Source organism: Spinacia oleracea, chromosome 4 (assembly GCF_020520425.1).
Source record: "Spinacia oleracea cultivar Varoflay chromosome 4, BTI_SOV_V1, whole genome shotgun sequence".
NCBI lineage: Eukaryota > Viridiplantae > Streptophyta > Magnoliopsida > Caryophyllales > Amaranthaceae > Spinacia > Spinacia oleracea.
The window spans coordinates 113,047,675-113,067,155 of NC_079490.1; the positions used below are offsets into that span (position 1 = coordinate 113,047,675).

At 36.5% G+C, this 19,481-nt stretch overlaps 2 protein-coding genes across 3 annotated transcripts; one reads left to right on the plus strand and one right to left on the minus strand.

The window, feature by feature from the left end:
• Window positions 1-1,815: 1,815 nt before the first annotated feature.
• On the plus strand, window positions 1,816-11,224 carry LOC110788526 (cold-responsive protein kinase 1). Of its 2 annotated transcripts, none has more exons than XM_021993164.2 (7): window positions 1,816-2,067; window positions 2,671-2,800; window positions 5,296-5,402; window positions 5,909-6,119; window positions 6,205-6,442; window positions 7,065-7,215; window positions 10,586-11,224. In XM_021993164.2, exons 2-7 carry the CDS (start codon window positions 2,728-2,730, stop codon window positions 11,006-11,008), a joined length of 1,203 nt encoding a protein of 400 aa, XP_021848856.1. In that variant the 5' UTR covers window positions 1,816-2,067; window positions 2,671-2,727; the 3' UTR covers window positions 11,009-11,224. The 2 variants fall into 2 exon arrangements, with proteins under 2 accessions (XP_021848856.1, XP_021848855.1); XM_021993163.2 differs by having other exon boundaries at window positions 1,819-2,067; window positions 5,290-5,402.
• Window positions 11,225-11,978: 754 nt separating this feature from the next.
• Window positions 11,979-15,084, minus strand: LOC110788519 (ABC transporter G family member 10). The gene is made up of 2 exons (XM_056842106.1): window positions 14,782-15,084; window positions 11,979-14,089 (listed from the first exon to the last, which is right to left on the minus strand). Exons 1-2 carry the CDS (start codon window positions 15,082-15,084, stop codon window positions 12,125-12,127), a joined length of 2,268 nt encoding a protein of 755 aa, XP_056698084.1. The 3' UTR covers window positions 11,979-12,124.
• Between the last annotated feature and the right edge of the window lie 4,397 nt (window positions 15,085-19,481).

Here is a 19,481-nt window from a genome sequence, read left to right on the forward strand (position 1 = left end):
TTTACTGTTCCAAACTTCAAGTTGTTGCTTTTATAAGGGCTATAGATTCATTGTTAATTACTCCCTCCGTCCCATAATATAGTGCCTGTTTTCCTAAAATGGTGTCCCTAAATGATGTGCCTATTTCTATTTTAAACCATTAATTTTTACTTTAAAAATTGTACTTTTTGACTTTTATTCAACCCATGTGCTTGATTTTTGTCCTTTTTAGGCCTTTTTATTATGTACACACCTTTAATCTATAATTTATCTCTCCATTTTTGCCAACTAACATGTACTTTATCTTGAAATTACAAATCATTATTGTTTTTATTATCAATGTTATCCTTTACCTTAATAACCGTGATTTTGGTCAAACGGGCACTATATTATGGGACGGAGGGAGTATAAAGTATCATGTGTTTTACCCAAAGCTTGAATTAATAGAAAACTTTGCACGCAAATTCTTTCATTTGTAGCCAGTTTTAAGTTAATAGGGGAAACTGATAATTTTATTCACGATTGTAGCCAATATCTATTCTTCAATTACTGTCAAAAAATTGAGAACCTTAAACCTAACAAATAGCAGAATGACGACGACAACAACACTATTCAATTATAAGAAGAAAAAAAAAAACTAAAGAATTAAAGAATTTGGAGTAAAATTTGCTAAGAATCGAATGAGTTTGGCTTCAGAATTCTATAATCTGACCATTCAAAGAGGGAAAATAATGGAGCACCTCAAAGAAGAAGTTTTGGAGGCTTCTTTCGTATCGAAGAATGGGTAATTTTACTTTTCTTTTAATGTTGAAAGGTACTACTATCTCCTTTTCAAAATGATCTTTACGATTTCCGTTTTAGTCTGTTTCATAATGTTCTTTACACATTATTTTATTCCATTTTTGGATAAAAATTTACTACCTTACCCTTATTATTCAAATTTTCACTCACTTTCTCTTACTTTATTCATTTTTTTTACACATTTCTCTTACTTTATCCTAGACCCGATCAAGATGAGCCCGGCCCGACCAGCCCGAAATTTTTGCGGGTTTGGGCAGAATTTTCCGGCCCGGTTTCCGGGCCCGGCCCGAAAATTTTATTTTTTGGGCGGGTTTGGGAAACACAAAAATACACTTTTTAGTTATAAATTTGGCCCGACCCGAAAATGGCCCGAAAAGCCCGGTACCCCCGACCCGAAAATAACGGGTTTGGGCACAAAATGTTGGCCCGAATCTTGGCACATAATTATCTATTAATTATTAATTATTAATAGATAATTTTGTCTTATTAATTAACATAAAATTTAATAAAATTATATAATTATTATTTTCAAATCCATGTATGGTTGATGGTGAGTTAAGTGTGGGTTAATTTGACATAAAATTGAAGATAGACCCCAAAGGGTGAAAAAATAAAACTTAGACCCCAAACGGTGAAAAATTTAATAATTTAGACCTATTTTATTTCCTTAACTCGGTCATACAATATATCTTACTTTTATTAATCTTTTGAAAATATGTCACATCTTTTGTTACTTTGTATTACTTTATTTTTGAACAATTCATTTGTTACTCAAATATTTTATAAAAAATATCAATTAATAATTTTAGAATATTCGTACATGCCGAGACCAAATCCAGTAAAATCAAATCTAATCAAACAAGAAGTAAAAAGTTCTTGTGTCAAGACTGAAGAGGCTACTCCGTATTAATTACGATCTGCCATTCTAAAGGTAAAAGATTGATTCAGAATCAAGAATCAAAAGTTCAACAAAACGCACAGTACGACTCTTGGTGTGCTACTGGTCTACGACTATCTTCTCAAAAGTCAATTTCGTATTTATTTATCCAAATTTGTTTGGTCGGCTTAACTCTATAATTTCCTTTTCTCTCTCTCCTCTTATTCAACATTTCCTCCCACACTCTAATTATTCAGAATTATTATATTACTATATAATTTATTCTTGATCAAAACTTTGGGTCTTCCTTCACCTATTCACCCATGATTTCTTGTGCCGCTTAAACACATTTATTTCCATAATCCCCCAATAATTTTCTGACTTTTGTTTTTCTGTCCTGCAAATCTAAGGTAAGATTTTGGAATTTTGCTGCAGATTTTGATTTATTTCTTCTGCTTATTTTGTGGGAATTTTTTCATTGTTCAACATGGGTAGTAGGAATTTAGTTCAACTTTGTAATTTTGTATGAATATTTATGCTTGAAGTTGTTGCTGACTTGACTTTCTGTTAAACTGGGAAATTCTAAATTTGCAAATAGACCCATTTAATTTTTTACTGAATTTAGGTGACATGAAGTGAAATTTTGTCAATTTTGAGCTTCTTTTTGGTGTTTTCCTTTTATTTTCTGTTTTATTTCCATATGAGCTGATAGTTTGCTAATGAATCATTAATTATGGAGATATGGTATATGCTTATTCCAGAAAGTGCTGTTTACTCTTTTCTTAATCTAATTTTGAAGAAAAACCATTTGGTTTTTTTATTGTTAACTGATCATACTTTATCAACATTCTGTTAAAGGAGCCAAGGAGGGAAGAGTTGTTAAGTTTTAGCATTATCTTCCTATGTGTCTATGTAAACTTTGGTTATTCGGGCAGTTTGGTGAGGCGGAGTGTTTGGATTGTACAATGAAGAACATGTCAAACATGCTGATTTTTTGATAATTTTTCTTTTAGTTAAGGGAAGGGTTCGCTGATTTCGGTTGATAAGAGTGATACATAGCAAGTCCAGTGATGACTTGCTTTCTATCATTATGTGGAAAAGGAGCTGTATCCGCTGCTGAACCAACTATAGACATCGATGGAGGTATAAGCATTTCCTCAAAACAGTATGACAGTAGTATGTCTTAGTCGCACTTGTTTTTTTTACATGAATTGTATACTTTCATGTTATTTCATATAGTTGCTTACTTGCTTGCATCTTTGACCGAATGATTGGGTATGTTTTTCCTTTGGTTAATAAGTAGAGTTGTACAAGAATTTCCTAGCCCTGTCACACTGGTATAATTTGAAATCCTCTTGCTGAAGGGTTTGGCGCAGTTGATCGTGAATTATTTGCATTTGATGGGAAATAGTTTGCATAGTGTTAGTCTCTTGCAATATTGATTACGGCAGCACTCGGGTCACCGTCAATAGGTATAGGTTATTGAACCTATAGTAGTAGAGTAGAAAGTAGAAACCTAAGGATTTTGGATAATTAGGCAGTTTCAACGATTCTCTCCTTAAATAATTAGGCTTTGGCTGGGAAAATCACTTAAGTTAAGGGTTGCAAATAGCTGAGAGGGATGTCTTCTAATGACTGAACATATTCACCCTTGGATATTCCCAAAAAATTTAAGCTGTGTTATACTAATCGATAGGGCCTCATTGGTAAGTGCTACAAGATCTGATTGCTGGTCGATCTTGTTGTTGAATAACAGGCATCTCAACTTACTCAAAAGCCTTAAGCTGAAGAGCTTAAACAAAGCGCTCAACAAATTACTCCGAGTTAGAAGGCTAGAATTGGTTATGATTTAAAGCTTGTTAATACACAAACAAACAGGCCAGGCCCTGGTGGCACAAATCAATTGGTCTCAAAGGACCAACTGAATCATTATTCCACTTGTAAGGAATGGAGGAGAAAACAAGGAGTAGGAAACCCACAAAGAAATCTCAAACTGAGGTTCTATCCTGAAACATCTTCATCATGGCTAAACTATAGGCTCTTTACTCCATTTGTGCAACAATATCTTTCCCCTTGTACCTAACAGGTACATACATGACGAAGGAATGGGACTTTACTAGTAAGTAGGGCTATTGCTCTGCTGGCTCTAATCCAGTATGGTTTTTCAGAATCCAGCATTTGATTTTATTTGACTTGATGACCTGTTTGACAATTTTTACTCTCTCTCTCTCTCTCTCTCTCTCACACACACACACACACATGCACGCGCGCGCGCACACACACACACATGCACGCGCGCACACACACACACATTTTGCCATCCTATTTTCTTCAATAGTTCTATTTATCCACAACCCTAAGTCAGTATACTTTCCACCACCCACGATAACTTAAATAATGAACATATAAATCTACCTTCAAAAGGTGCCTTAGAAGCAATCTTCTTTCCATCCATAGCATCACTGTAACCATCCTTGCACGTTTCTGTGACCTTCCTTTTCCCCTCAATTATCTGCACCATTCTTTTCATTGCAATTAAACTAGGTGTTTATTTTTAGCTAAGCAGAGAAGGCCCTGGATTAGATCAAAATACAGCATTCCGATTTCCTACCATACGATCGTTATCAACAGCTTCATGATCTATAAATTTCTTGATTGTTTGTTACTCCGTATTTCCTACCATACTGTTGAGTTCGTAAGCCATCTTTATTATCTGTAGACATTTTTATCCCCAAAAAATTGCTAGAAAGTATAAGACAACAGGGTGGGAGATAAGATAAGATAAGGGTTACCCATGTACAGGCATAAGCCTTCTGAATCACCAGAAAGAACAGAGATTCAATCTACTTTTTCCACAAATTGACTGGTATTATTTGCTTATCAAGAACTCAACATCCAACGAATTCCATGGCCAATCCATTCGCTTTGAAACTTTACTCCAATCATTCTGATTATTGTTGAGGTATAACATCTAACACCGTACCTAGCGGCTGAAGCATGTGAACTCACTCAGTTTCCACTTCAAGGAGTAATCATGGATGAATAGACTTATGAAATCTTCAATCTAGGATGCTTAAACTGGTAAATTCAATTATAGGTAGATTATGAAGCATCAACTTGATTTTCTGTAAAAGGTAAAACTCTTGCTGATTGCAGAGGTATCTGAGGGAGAAATAGATACTGATGAATGACAATCCAAATAGGATTAGTTGACACGAACAGGGTGCAGTCCATAATTGCACGAGTTTATAGATGCTGTCTAGATCAATTTTATTTGGGGTTATACTTGATATTTCAAGATTGTGGGAACTGGTGTGTCATAAATTGATCTTCAACTTCATCGTAAAGCTGCTCATTTGACCCTCTTTCAATTTGCATCCCTGCTGCATTGTTTTCATCCCTGGACTGTTCCATTTTGAATTTCTTTTTGTTGTAGGGTGCAAATTTAACGGATGCACATTATTATTAGGGGTTTTGAGCTTGAAACCTTGATAATTCTTCTAAGAATTCCAAAACTTGAACGTTTATGTGAAATTTTTATTATACTGATGCATGTACATGATTAGATTGTTTGGACTGTTCACGCATTATGCTTTGTGCATGTGATCATTCTGAGTCCTTGCTTCCTCTAGTTGCAGGTGTAGAAAATATAAAGTTCTATACTTACAGGGAATTACAACTTGCAACGGAGAACTTCAGCCAAGTAAATAAAATTGGGGAGGGAGGTTTCGGTCTTGTCTATAAGGTAATTCCTGAGATTGCACAATTCTAGGCAGCCAAGTGGGCAAGTGGCAAGCACTGTCCTTTTTTTATAAAAAATACTACAGTTTTGGTGATGATGAGTATAATAAAAACTGGCTTTACATCAGTAGCCGCTACCATCATGGCTTATATGAATATAATTTGAAAAATGAAATTTTAGTACTACAATTCAGTTTAACTTGATACTTCTTTTTACTTTGTAAGTTATATTTCTCTATAATAAAGTTCTTGATTATCTTATGAAGAAATGAGTTATAAAAGTTAATGAGTCAGTAAATTTCGATATATGAATTTCACTAGCATTGATAAATGCTTAGCCTTTATTTACATGTTGTAGCGCCATCTGTTGTAATATAACAATCTGGTTTGATAAAACATGTCGTGCGATGGTCTATTATGTTGAGATAGAATTGAATTCATAGCATAGGAGTCATTACGTTTTGCCTTTTATAATACTGATTCTGTAGATGAACACTTGATTTTGACCAGGGAAGGCTTAAAGATGGAACTATGATTGCCGTTAAGGTGCTTTCACCAGAATCAAGGCAAGGGTTGCGCGAATTTGTGACAGAGTTAACGGTCCTTGCAAATATTGAACATGAAAATTTGGTTGAGATTTTAGGTTGTTGTGCAGAAGGAAATAATAGAATTTTGGTCTCTATATATTGTGAGAATAGCAGCCTTGCTCAAACTTTACTTGGTAATTTTTTGTTGCATTACTGATCCAATACCTAGATTGAATCCTGCTTTTGCGTGATTTGTAATGAAGGTTTGTTGTCTTTTAGGTCAGAGCAACAGCAGCATTTTTTTCAACTGGAGAACAAGGAGAAATATATGTATTGGCATTGCAAAGGGGCTTGCGTTTCTTCATGAAGAAGTCCATCCTCGTATTATACATAGAGATATTAAAGCTAGCAATATCCTCCTTGACAAAGATCTGACAGCCAAAATTTCAGATTTTGGTCTGGCAAAACTTATTCCAGCTAACATGACACATGTTAGCACAAGGGTTGCAGGGACACTGTGAGTTAACTAAATCTGTTTTTGTGTTAGTCAAATTGCTTGTTTTGCAATATGCATGATTGCACTGAACTGGAGAGATGTGGAATGCAAGATACAGCTTAATTTTTTGTTTTTTTGTTTTTAATGAAACTAGAAAGCTATTCCGATGTAAATGGTTTGCATCTTTGTTGCAGTGTTACTTGAACTGTGTGCCTTTTGTCTCCATATGTTTTCTTAAATCACTTTTTCCAAGAATATCCTCTACCCAATACAATTTGGTTTACAAGCTCTTGTTGTTTGTCGTCAATAAATAATGGAAGGTGTTTGTGATGGAGCTGCTATCCTTTTCATAAGGCCCATGCCACCCATCATAGCGAAGTCTCAAATCTTCTAAACTATGGATAGTGATACATCCAATTGTTAAACAATTTATAACAAGGCATCTCTGTGATTGTTCAAATTATGCGAGGTATCATTTAGCTCTATGTATTCTGACTTTTGATCCATGACTTCATGTCAAATTTCTTGCTGCACTAGGACACTACTTGAAATGATAGATTAGTTTTTGTGCCTCTAATTTATGTTAGATAAAATCAGTTTGCATTTCTTTACTATGTGACCTGATGCTGACTGTTAAATGCAGAGGCTATTTGGCACCTGAATATGCACTTAGAGGCCAGTTGACAAGGAAAGCTGATATTTATAGTTTTGGTGTTCTTCTTTTGGAAATTGTCTGTGGTAGATGCAACAGGAATAGACGGCTGCCTCCTGCAGACCAACATCTTCTTCAGAGGGTAAGAAATTTTGGCACTTGATGTTTTGTTGTGCGTGTTTTTCTAAAGTCTATCTCATGAATGATGTTGAGCATTGGCGCAATTCTAACAAGAGAAATAGTTTATGAGCTTGGTAGACACTTAGATTGCTAGAGTAAGTGTTATTTGTCAATCAAATGCTCTCATTGTTGTTACTTGCCTCTAGAGAAGGCCAGTGGGCCGGGTCCGACCCAACCCATAGTTGGTTACGTGTGTCGGATCCACTTATGACCCATGACACAACCCGTCCAACCTGGATATATTTTTTGATGTGTCGTGGGCCAAGTTTTCCAACACGACCCATTTCGACCCACCTGACCCGACACAACCCACCATGGCACGCCCTACCCACCCAACCCAACCAACGAACAACCCACCCAACACATGAACCCAACCCACTCGTCGCACAAATCCAACATACCCGACACACGAACCCAACCCATCTAACTGTGTGACCCACCCGACCCACCATCCAAATTTAAACAATTTTGTATGTTTAATATGCAAATAAATTTTGATGTTATTGTTTAAATATACATAACTATGTATGCGTTCTATTCACCAGATTTCACGTACTTTTTCTGAACTTATTAGAACTTATTTTAGTTATAAATTGTATTTGGTCAACCCTTATTTTTCCTGAATTTATCTTATCTTATTTTTCCTGAAATAAGTAGAAATAAGGTGAATATAACAGAGCCTACGTTTATGTGAGCAATGTCAATAAAATAAAAGTTAACTAATTTTAGGTTCATATGAATTTTGTAATTTTTTTTAACTCTCAAGTCCAAACCACCAGACCCACTTGACCCACATCTGCCCCAAGACACGCCTAAACCCACCTGCCTCATCCACAAGACCACAACAGGCTCCAGGACCATTCAAACCCACCGGAATCGCTCTACCCGCACAACCCGCCACGACCCACGTAATCCACGACCCACTGTGTATTGTGTCCATTTTTTCTGGCACAACCCACGACACACTGACTTTCAGTGTGTCTGTCGTGTGTCAACTACTCCTAACCCATGATCCACCCAAGTGTTTGCCATCTCTACTTGTGTCCCATCATCAACTAGGGTAGTTACACTTTTTAAGTGAGCCTGAGATCGGAAGCCTCAAGTTTGTCTATGAAAAACAGATTGAATTTGATTGGTAATTACATGGGGAGGGGAGGTAAGGAGCGGGCTTGCATTTCCCTTCCAAGTCTTTCCAACACTATTAAAATAGTGAAGGAAAATAGATAGCAATTTTTTTTTTGGCAAATAGATCCTTTCATATTCCTTCCCTTGCTTTTGCCCATTTACTAAAAGAAGATATGGTACTCCCTCCATCCCTTATACTTGCCTCGCTTTCCTTATAAAGCCGTCCCTTAATACTCGCCCCGTTTCTATAAATGACATACTGTTACTAATATTATATCATTTTTCTCACTTAACCATGGACCCACACCGGTAGTTGAAAGGAATCGGTGTGTAGGTAAAGTCGAAGAGTCGGCCTGATCATCCAATTTTCTCCCCTAAAGAAACATTAAAAAATTCAACTCCTACCACCCCCACCCCTTTATTTGACACATTTCCCACTAACTATATTTTAAAAAGTACCCCACTAACAACTACCACCTAATAAATTAATAAGTCAATTAAATTGCCTATGCCGGTCAAGCCGGGGCGAGTATTAAGGGCGGAGGGAGTATTCTAAAAGAAGAGAAATTGATCCCTTACTCTTCCTATCCACCTATTCTCTCTAATTTATCTCATCCAAGCTCTTAACCACTACAATAGATCCTCTTTGCCCCTATTTAGACATGATTCTGTTAAACTTGGGTTGATCCGTCTTATACGCACATCTGGAGAAACTTGGTGAGTTTTGAGTTATTGACTACCTTTTGATGCATGCTACAAACAGCTCCTTTGTAAGCTAGCATACTGGGGGTACATACTTGGCATGTAATGGGCATTAGATAGGAAATTATTTATTTCTAGCGCTTTTGTGTTCAATATCCTTTGATTTCGCTTCTCATTTTGTCTGGCAACACAGATATGATATTCTAAGTTGGTTCAAAGGGGCTAGGGCTTAGGGGAAATGGCTGGTAATAGATGCATTTGGTCCGCTTGTGATTCTTCAAACAGGAGGACATGGTGATGTCAAGGCACTTACTAGGAGTGATTGAATCTCTATGATAACTCCATGATAGTGTGTATGAATTATCAGGATTTGTTAAACCCAGCATAGGTTGCTTAGTCTTACTCATATCAAGTTATTGTTAGAGTTAGCAGGTGATGTGACCAGATATACTGTAGTTGGGCAGTTTGTCTGTCTTCTCGTAGCATTGTTTTGTTTGCATTACTCAAGGAATGTAATTTTATACCTATGGCCATATGGCTGTTGGACTGTCAGGGCAGATAATATTTTGCCACTGAGCATAGGAATAATTTGGATGTCTAAGGATTAAGAGCTCTTCTGATGGTGAGTATTGCTTTGTTGGTGACTTTGTCGTGGACTCGTGGCGGTGACGTTTACTGTGTTCAATTACATTCAATGTGTCCTAATTGACAATTTAACACTCCGTACATAAAGTTCCTGATTTATTGCAAAGAGCTTCATTATGTACCCCTTGTTTTCAACAGGCGTCATTTTCGGCCTACACGAATTTCTTATGTTCTCTTTCGTGTGTAATATCAAGGGACAATTGCCACTGATAGTGATATTTGAACTATGATTTCACTACTATATCCTGACGAAAGTAGTATAACAAATATCACCTTTCCTTGGCTTCTGATCTGAGTTGTTTCAACTTCTAGGTTCTTTGAGATATGAACTTGTCTATCTTGAATTCATGAGTTAAACCATGCAGATGCATCATAATTTATAATGCCCATTTTGAAGTTAAAATTTAGATATCCATATTTTTATTCAAAATGCCCATTTTGTTCGTGTGCATGGGCTTGTGCTTTAATGCATGTGCGTGTTCATTTCATTTCTTAGTTTTTTCTCTGATAGAGTTGGGAATTTAACTGTCAATGTATGATCGACAAACAATATACGTAGTAGTGTTTAAGCAAGTCCTGTCTACCTTAATTTTGACAATCTAGTGTTTACGACTGTCCCATACATGTGTATGTGTAACTCTTTGTTCAATGTCTAGTTGTCTTACTAATCCTAGTCTTCACCAGTATGTTATACTCCAACTGTCCTATCGGGTATAGTACACTCGCCCAAGTCCAAAGTAAAAATGATATAGCTATTGGTATTGAAAAGAGAGATTTGTTGTTGCAGGTAGATGTTAAAATTAAAACATTAATAATATTAAAAAGTGAAATATTTGATTAAAGAATAAAAGCTGATGCAGGCGTGGAGAATGCTTGAGAAAGAGACACTTGTGGAGTTGGTTGACGAAGCATTTAGAGTAGAACTTGATATTGAGGAGGCAAGCAGATTCTGTAAGATAGCTCTTCTTTGCACCCAAGGAGTACCGAAACGACGACCAACAATGTCTACTGTGGTTAGAATGTTTCAGGGAGAGGTAGATATTACTGAAATGACCATTACACGACCAGGCCTACTTTCAGAGTTTGATCTTAAAGAAAAAGAAAAAGAAAACCCAACAGCAACAGCAACAGCAACAGGAACAGGAACAGCAACAGGTGCTTCGGACATGAAAAATTCTTCTTCCTTGTTCAGCTCAGATTCCTCTTCCTTACCATCAGACCCGACAAATCCCACTAGTTATCCCACAATGACCTTTACATCAATAAGTTCCCGTAGTGATTGAGATTTCAGTAACAGGTAAATTTTGCTCTTCTGTTTCTGTTTCTGTTTCTGTTTTACCTCTCATTCTCCATCTTTTTGTAGATATATAAGCAGTAACACTCTTTGGAGAGCCTGTAAAAAGTGATACAGGATGGTTTTGATAATTAGAAATTATAGTAAATGACGATTTATTCATTCTATCAATCTCATCGATTCAGATTATTTTATTTTTTTAATATATACCGCCTTATGTAAACTGTAAAGGCCTTAACCTTCAATACAGTTTGCTTTTGTTTATTGTCAAAATTCTTCTAGGACTCACTCTTTCCTTTTTGTCTGTTTTTCCTTATCTGTATTTGTCCCCGTTTCCCCGTGACATATATAGTATGATGAAACTTGAAATAGCAAGAAATCACTTTGTACTGTTAATTCTGGGTAGAAATCCTGATCAACAGTTGAAGATTATCTTTTTGTACTGGGGAGGAAAGAAGCCTATTTCGCCGCCTACTGAAGTAGTGTTGCTCTTAACTAAATTAGCAGCATGGTTTACTCCCTAGTCCCTACTACCAAGGTTATCAAGTATAATCAAGATCTTATTCTCTTACATTATAGGTGAAAAGGTTAATAATTGAAATATATAGTTGTTTTCTAGCTAAATAAGCAATAATTAAAGTTATTTATCTATTAATAATTTTCCTAGCGTGATTCAAATTTATGAATTTTTCGCTAGTCAAGAAAAAAAGTGTAGAATCGTAAGATTTGAATCGCGATTTTTAATAACCATACCTACCAGTGTTTCTTCCTGAGATAGAGTAATTTTCCTGATGTCTGTACGGAGTATGATATAATGATTTTAGGAACGCCTACTCAGAAGAGTCAATGATCTTAGGAACGCCTACTCAGAAGAGTCGGAACACAGTGTAAATAAAGAGAAAGTCCTTGGAAAATAATTATATTTATTTAAGAAATATAAAAGGCAAAGTATTTGAAATGAAATAAATTGTTAGGTATTTTATTGGTCATTGTTAGAAAAAGAAGAAGAAAAGTGAGCAAGAATGCAGAAAAGGGAAAGAAATTAAAACAATAATTAATAAAGTTTAATTCTTTAAATTTTCTATTAATGTATCGCTTAATAATCTTAATATCTACTCCTGTAGCATCTGTACCATAGAATAAGAAAAGACAGTATTCTGTAGACAAATATGAAACCCAGCATTACAGCCAGATAAGTCCACCTCTGTGATTCATGCAGACCTTGCTGCCTTAAGAACCCATCTCCGTACAAACTACATCCAGTCAAATCGTTGTGTAGGCATCGTGTCTTCCCTTGTTCACCTCCATATTCATTGATGATGAAACACTCGAATGGATACTTAAACAAGCTCAGATAGTGCATAAATTTCCAATACTTAGGTATCCTTTGTTTCTCTATGAAATATCCTGAGAATAGAAAAAATGAACCCATCAATCCTGCAATAACTGATGTTCCCATGATGAAGTTTGGAACGAGAGCGCTGAAACAAGCAACGAATGAGTTTGACATTAGCACCACCATCCACACCACTAGAGAGAAGTAGAAAAAAGAAGCCATATCTCTTCGTAGACCAGCTAGCCAATACACTGGTGTTGCATACAGTAGACTAACTAGAAGCAGAAAGGGAAGAAATACGAGGGTATTAGCTAAAACGTAGGAGCAAACTCTGTATGCCCCTCTTGATGTTTCTCTCATTAGAATTCTCCTCTCTTGCAAGAATATTGGCAAGCCTTCGGTTGTTGAAGAAAGCAAGAAAGTGAGGGTAAACGCAAACAGCCCTAGACGAGTTTGTAACTCTAGTTTTCCTCCATCATCTTGTTCCTTTTTCAAGTAAATTGTTCCAAGTATAAAACTAGCTGCAATGGCTTGTATTATCTTTCCTGCAAAAAGTTGCTTCGTTCTGAATATATTCTTGCAAAATCTTTCCCCGAGGATTTGAACTTGTCGATATCCAGAATTTGGGTAACAGGACATAGCCATAGGATTATTCAGATGAGTTTCTGTAGGTCTGGATTGGATTTGGATTTGGATCGGCAAAGGCACAGGCACAGGCAAGGTGCTGACAACATCAATAGAGAACTCAAGTACATTGACATGTGGAGGGATGTGGTGGCCCACAAGTTGAAGCTTCCTCTCGAGAAGGCTAAGAGGACCATTGTGGACGACAATCCCATCTGATGAGAGCAGAACAAGTCGATCAAGCAAGTCTAAGATTCGGGAACCAGGTTGATGAATTGTTATTACTATTGTCTTACCTTGTCTGACTGCCAAAGTTTTAAGCATTGACATGATATTAAGTGCTGAAAATGAATCCAAACCTGAAGTTGGTTCATCTATAAGCAAAACACAAGGATCATGTACTAGCTCAACTCCAATAGATAACCTGCGCTTCTCCCCACCGGAAATCCCAGAAACCCTTGATTTAGCCACATGATCCAGCCCTAGGTCTTTCATCAACTGTCTGACCCTCAAAACAACTCCTTTTCTTTCTCCTGGTAACCTCAGTAGAGCGCTATAGATGAGTGTTTCTTCAACACTAAGAAGGGGAAACAATGCATCTTCTTGTGTAACGTGACCTGATAACCTCCTAAATGATTTTGGATCAATAGGAAAGCTGTTGATCAGTACTTTTCCTGAACATATCTTGGTTGGTGATATTTTTGCTGCAAGGATTTCCAGCAGGGTTGTTTTCCCTGCACCACTAGGCCCTGCTATTGCAGTGATTTCCCCTGCTTTCGCTTCAAATTTTACATCCTTCAAAATAAGCCTCGACCATTTATCTTTACTAGTTTTACCATACCAAAACCACCCAAACTTATAACTCCACCAGCTATCGACTTTGTAACAAAGACTCTCAGTCTCAATTCTGTATGATGTCATTTTCGGCCCTCCTAGTCCTGAATCCGGCGCCTGAGATTGAATAATTAAGAGAGAGCGGATTGAGATTGAATTCACAAGGTAGCTAGGAAGAGTTAACTTAACAGAAACATGCACTGGAAGTGTGGAACTGGAAAGAAAGAGATCGAGTTGCAGTTGGATAATAATACTTTCAACTTTCAAGAAGATGAACTAACTCAACTACCTTGGCTGTTTGTCTACTTTTTTCGACCTTTTCTCAACTTATTAGTAAGCGACTTTAATTGCGGATTAATGTTTTGTTTCCAAGTTTACTTGGATTGTATTTTCAGCTGACCTATAATTTGACCAGCCAGGATTAATGTTTGTTGTAGCTTACAAAACTAATTTTTTCAAATTTGAACTTGCTTTTTACAGGTTTTTGGTGTAATTGTGGATGTTTATTTATGATTATCCTCACTTTCATACATGAAACACTAAAATTTCTTACCAAACTGGTGGATAGTAATACATTATTTTAAGTTTTAGTTGATCCATATATTTGGTAAAGTATCTTTCTTAAATGGAAGAGAAAGATAATGTGTATTATCAAGATACATTCATAATAAAATAAAAGGGAACGTATCTTTTTTTAAGGAAAGGTTTATTAATGTGTATAACGATATTCGTCTACGCTCTTGTTCTACTCCGTATTTTTTAAGTGTATCGCTATTCGACGTCCTAATCCGTTAAAAACGCCCGCGTATTTGACTTGAAAGGACAATTGTGCCCTTATAAAAACTACCCCACATATTCACAATTTACCACAAATTTTCACCCTCTTTCTTTCTCCGGTATCAGAATTTAGTTTCCGGCAAAAATTCCGGGCAGCCACCACCTCCCATCACCACCACCCTCCCCTTCACCACACCTCTCTCCACCACGAAGCCCACCACCCTCCCCTTCACCACACCCCTCCCGTGACCACTGCCACCACGTTGGCGGTTGAACTCACCGGCACTCCTCCCGACACCACCACCATCCTGTTCCCCACCTTTGCACCACCATCTTCTTCCTCGCGCACCTCCTCTTCCCGAGTCCACCACCACCATCCTCTTCCCCACCTCGCCACCACGAAGCGCGACACCACCACAAGCAATACAAGGGCCGTTCCCCCAAGGTCGACGACGCTCCTCCACCGTCGTGGTCGTCGGCCATATGGGCACCATCGTCGCCGGAGGTTCAAAATTATTTTTTTATTTTTTTTATTTTAGTGTATGCTAAAGTGCCACCCAGGAATGGTAGGTGGCGACCATGGTGGCTCGCGCAGATATGGCGGAACCCATCATGGCTCAGCCGCAGATCTGGGGTGGGTGAGCCATGGTGGTGCCGCTTATTTTGGGCGAGCCACCATGGCTGCTACCTACTTATACTTGGCGGCATTTCACATTTTTTTTTACAAAATAAATTGTTTTTAAATTTAAATTTAAATTTCATTATTGTTAAATAATTTATAAATTATGAAAATATAAAAAAAATATATATATAAATTCTGAAAATATAAATTCTGAAAATATAAATTCTGAAATAGCAGTTATAAAATATAAAAAAAAAAATCTATTAAATTTAAATTTAAATTTCATTATTGTTAAATAATTTATATATTCTGAAAATATTTTGAAAATTAAATAAGTTTGTTAAATTATAGGATTTTTTGTCATTTAACACCTTAAAAAAACTAGTTTTTGTAATTTAACACCTTACTTATTTTTTATTGTTTTTAAACACCTTAAAAAACAAAAAAATTTAGAAATCAACACCACTTGACAATTTTTGTTAGAAAAAACATTAGTTTTTAACTATGCTAAAGTTCCCAAGGCATGATATGGTGGTAAACAACTCCTTCTACCATCAAATTATGCTTTGGAAGTTATAGCATGATTAAAAATCAACGTTTTTTTCTTATGAAAATCGTTAAGCGGTGTTGATTTATAAATTTTTAGATTTTTAAGGTGTTTAAATATAATAAAAAATAAGTAAGGTGTTTAATTACAAAAACTAATTTTGTTAAGGTGTTAAATGACAAAAAATCCTAAATTATATCTTTGTAAAAATCTGAAAATAAAAAAAATTATTTTTTAATATTTAAAATAATTCTTTGTAAAAATCTAAAAATTATAAACGTTAATATGTGTTAAAATATTATTAACCTATTTTATATGTATGAAATATAATTAATTTAAAAATAAATGTTTAGTTATTAAATTTATTGACATGTTTAAATAAGATAATTAAAATAATTGTTTAATTAATGACATGTTTATTTGTTAAATGTTAGTAAATTATATGTTTAATTATATAATGGCATAGAAAATAACTAAATGATAATGTGTAATTAATAACGGCTTATAATATAACATTTTTAAATATGTGTAATTATATATTTAGTTATTTATTTTTGTAATTTAATTTCATGTGCAAAATTAAGAAAATGGTGTTTAAATTATGAATTCAATGTTGCATTGTAATTAAAATTGTAATTACAAAAAAAAAAAAAATCAAAATTCAGAATTGCCGCCTAGAAATGGCGGGTGAAACCAAGGTACTGCCGCCCTTGAAAAGTGGTGGCTTCCATGGTTCATCCGCCATAGATCTACGGCAGAACCATGGTCGCAACCACTTTTCAATGGCGGCTGTACCATGGTTTCAATCGCCATTACTAGGCGGCATCTCTCAAAAATTAAAAAAAAAATTCGATTCATACCAAACGCAACTGTGTAGGAGGCGGAGCTTTGGCCGGCGACCCCCTTTCCGACCTCTTCGGCGGCATTCCACAACCAATTCGCGTCGAATTCGTGTCCAAGCAAGTCAACGGAAGCACCGGAGCAGGGTCGTGTGTCCAAGCAGTTCGCGTCGAATTTGGTGGTGGTGCAGGGTCGCCGCAGCAGGGGATGGCTAGAGTTTGGTGGTGGGAGCATCAACCGACCGTGGTTGGGTCGAGCTGGAGCAGCGGCGGGTCTTGGTGGTGGAGCAGGGTCGTCGGAACAGAGGCCTTCGTTTTTTGGAGCAGGGGTCGTGGGCGAGGGGCTGGGGCTGGCCGGCGAGGTGTGAGGTGTGAGGTGTGTGCGGTGGAAGGAGTAAGGGAGCACGGGAGTGAAGGAAATAATACCCTTGGTCCAAGTATGCATTTAATGATAAGTCTAATAAATGCGGTTAAGTATTAATTATGCAAGTTAGTAATTCAGTGAGATCAAGTGAACTGTATGCCTAGCTAGAGGCCGCTTCAGTTCAAGTAAATTAATAATATTAATCCACAGCTTACTCTTGACTGAACCCGTAGGGTCACACGAATAGTACGTAAACGGATCAAGTATTTAATGGCATTAAATACTCTATTTAATCAATGTTCGGAATCGACGGATCTTGGTTTCAGTGGGAGCAGAGATCGTCAAAGGCAAGTAAATGAATACTCCGGAAACGATGATATTGCCGGAAACGGAAATATGGATCGTATCGAAAATATAAATATTATCCAAGTCGTAGATGTTGCCGGAAATGGAAACATGGTACGTATCGGAAAATATTATCGGAAATGGAAATATTGCCGGAATCGGAAATATTGCCGGAAACGGAAATATTGTCAGAATCGGAAATATTATCGGAATCGGAAAATAATTCCGGAAACGGAAATATTAAATATTTGTTCGAGACGGAAATTAATTCCGGAATCGGAAATGTTAAATATTGTTCGTATCGGAAATGAATTCCGGAATCGGGAAATTAATCGGAAGCGCGTCGTACGAATTAGCATCGGACGAGCTTGCTATACGAAGGCCCAGCACGAAGCCAGGCCCGCGTCCAGCAAGGCAATAGCGCGCCACAACACGCCCAGCCCAAGGCTGCACCAGGCCCACCGCAAGGCAGGCCCAGCGCGCGCCAAAGGGGCATGCAGCTCGTGGGCTTCGTGGCGAGTGGGCTGCGTAGCTCGGGCTGCGCGCGCGCGCATGGCGCCCCTCGTGGGCTGCTTTGCGTGCATGTGTGTTTGCGTTCACATAAGAAACCTAAAGCGTATAGGATTCGTTTGATGATTAAATTTCCTAATCCTAAAAAGATAAATTAATTAAAATAAGAGTTCTGCTAGGATTCTAATTTAATTAATTCGTATCCTAGTAGGATTCGATTGCTTTTTCCATGGCCTATAAATATGAGATCAAGGCTCAAAATTTATAACGAGGTTGAAGTATTCAAAGGTAAGAATTTGAGCAAAAATTCAGTCATACACTTGCCCATAATAGCCGAATATTTTAGTACCTTAAGGGCGATTCTAGTTGGTCAATCTTAAGGCGGATCCGGACGTGCTGTGGACTTTCTACGGAGGGACGACACTTGGAGTCCTAAAGACTTGTTCTTGTTCGGTTCGGGCGCAGCAAGGGAAGGCACGCTACAAAGAGTATGCATCCTAATTATGCTAATTGTTATGTGGCAATTAATTTGGAATCCTGGCGTTTATGGTTTTTCTGCATGATTTATATTCGTTTATATGTATCATAACCTAACAGTGGTATCACGAGCCTCTAATTAATTCCATAATAATTGCTTAACATGGTTAAATTTTACAAATTTGCAAAGAATTAAAAGGGGTGATTAATTTTCGTAATTGTTAATTAATTGCAAATTGCATTTATTTAATTATATGTACGCAGTTTTTCGGCAGTTTCTTCGTTACTCAACGAAATCGAGTGATTTTTGTGTCAATTCCGCATGTAAAAGGCATTCTAAAATTTTGACAAAATTACTATTTTTGCCGAACCCAGAATTCCCAAATTCGAAGCCTAACTATGACTTTTCGGAGGTTTTAGTTTTTCGAACGCAAAAGTTTGTAATTTTAAGATGTTAAATTGAATATTTGCGATTCTTGTTGTTAAATCTTGAAATTTTGATTGACTTACGTACTGTATATGTTTAACAAATTTGAATGCCTAAGCTTTTTAATTATACAACCTAATTTCTAATTGTAATTAATTTGTTGAAATTCGAATAATTTAGAATTTGATTTGATTTTCATAATTAATTAACGATTTAATTAGGTATCCATGATTAAAAACTACCATAAAAATTGTTAATTTATGATAAATTTTAAATTTTTATGACCTAGATTTTAATCCATGATAATCGGAAATTAATTGATTAATAAATTTTCGATTTTCGCCCTAAAATTATGAAATTAATATGATTTATTAATTTGTCATTAATTTTGAAATAAAGTTTTAATTTTTATGAAATTCGCTCATAAAACTTGCACGCACAAAGCAATGGACGCTACGTGTTACCCTTAAGGGGTGTTGTATAGTGCGGGCTAAAGGAAATAATGCCCTTGGTCCAAGTATGCATTTAATGATAAGTCTAATAAATGCGGTTCAGTATTAATTAACAAGTTAATAATTCAGTGAGATCAAGTGAGCTGAATGCCTAACTAGAGGCCGCATCAGTTCAAGTGGAATTAATGATATTAATCCACAACTTACTCTTGACTGAACCCGCAGGGTCACAAAAATAGTATGTGAACGGATCAAGTATTTAATGGCATTAAATGCTCCATCTATGGATATTCGGAATCGACGGATCT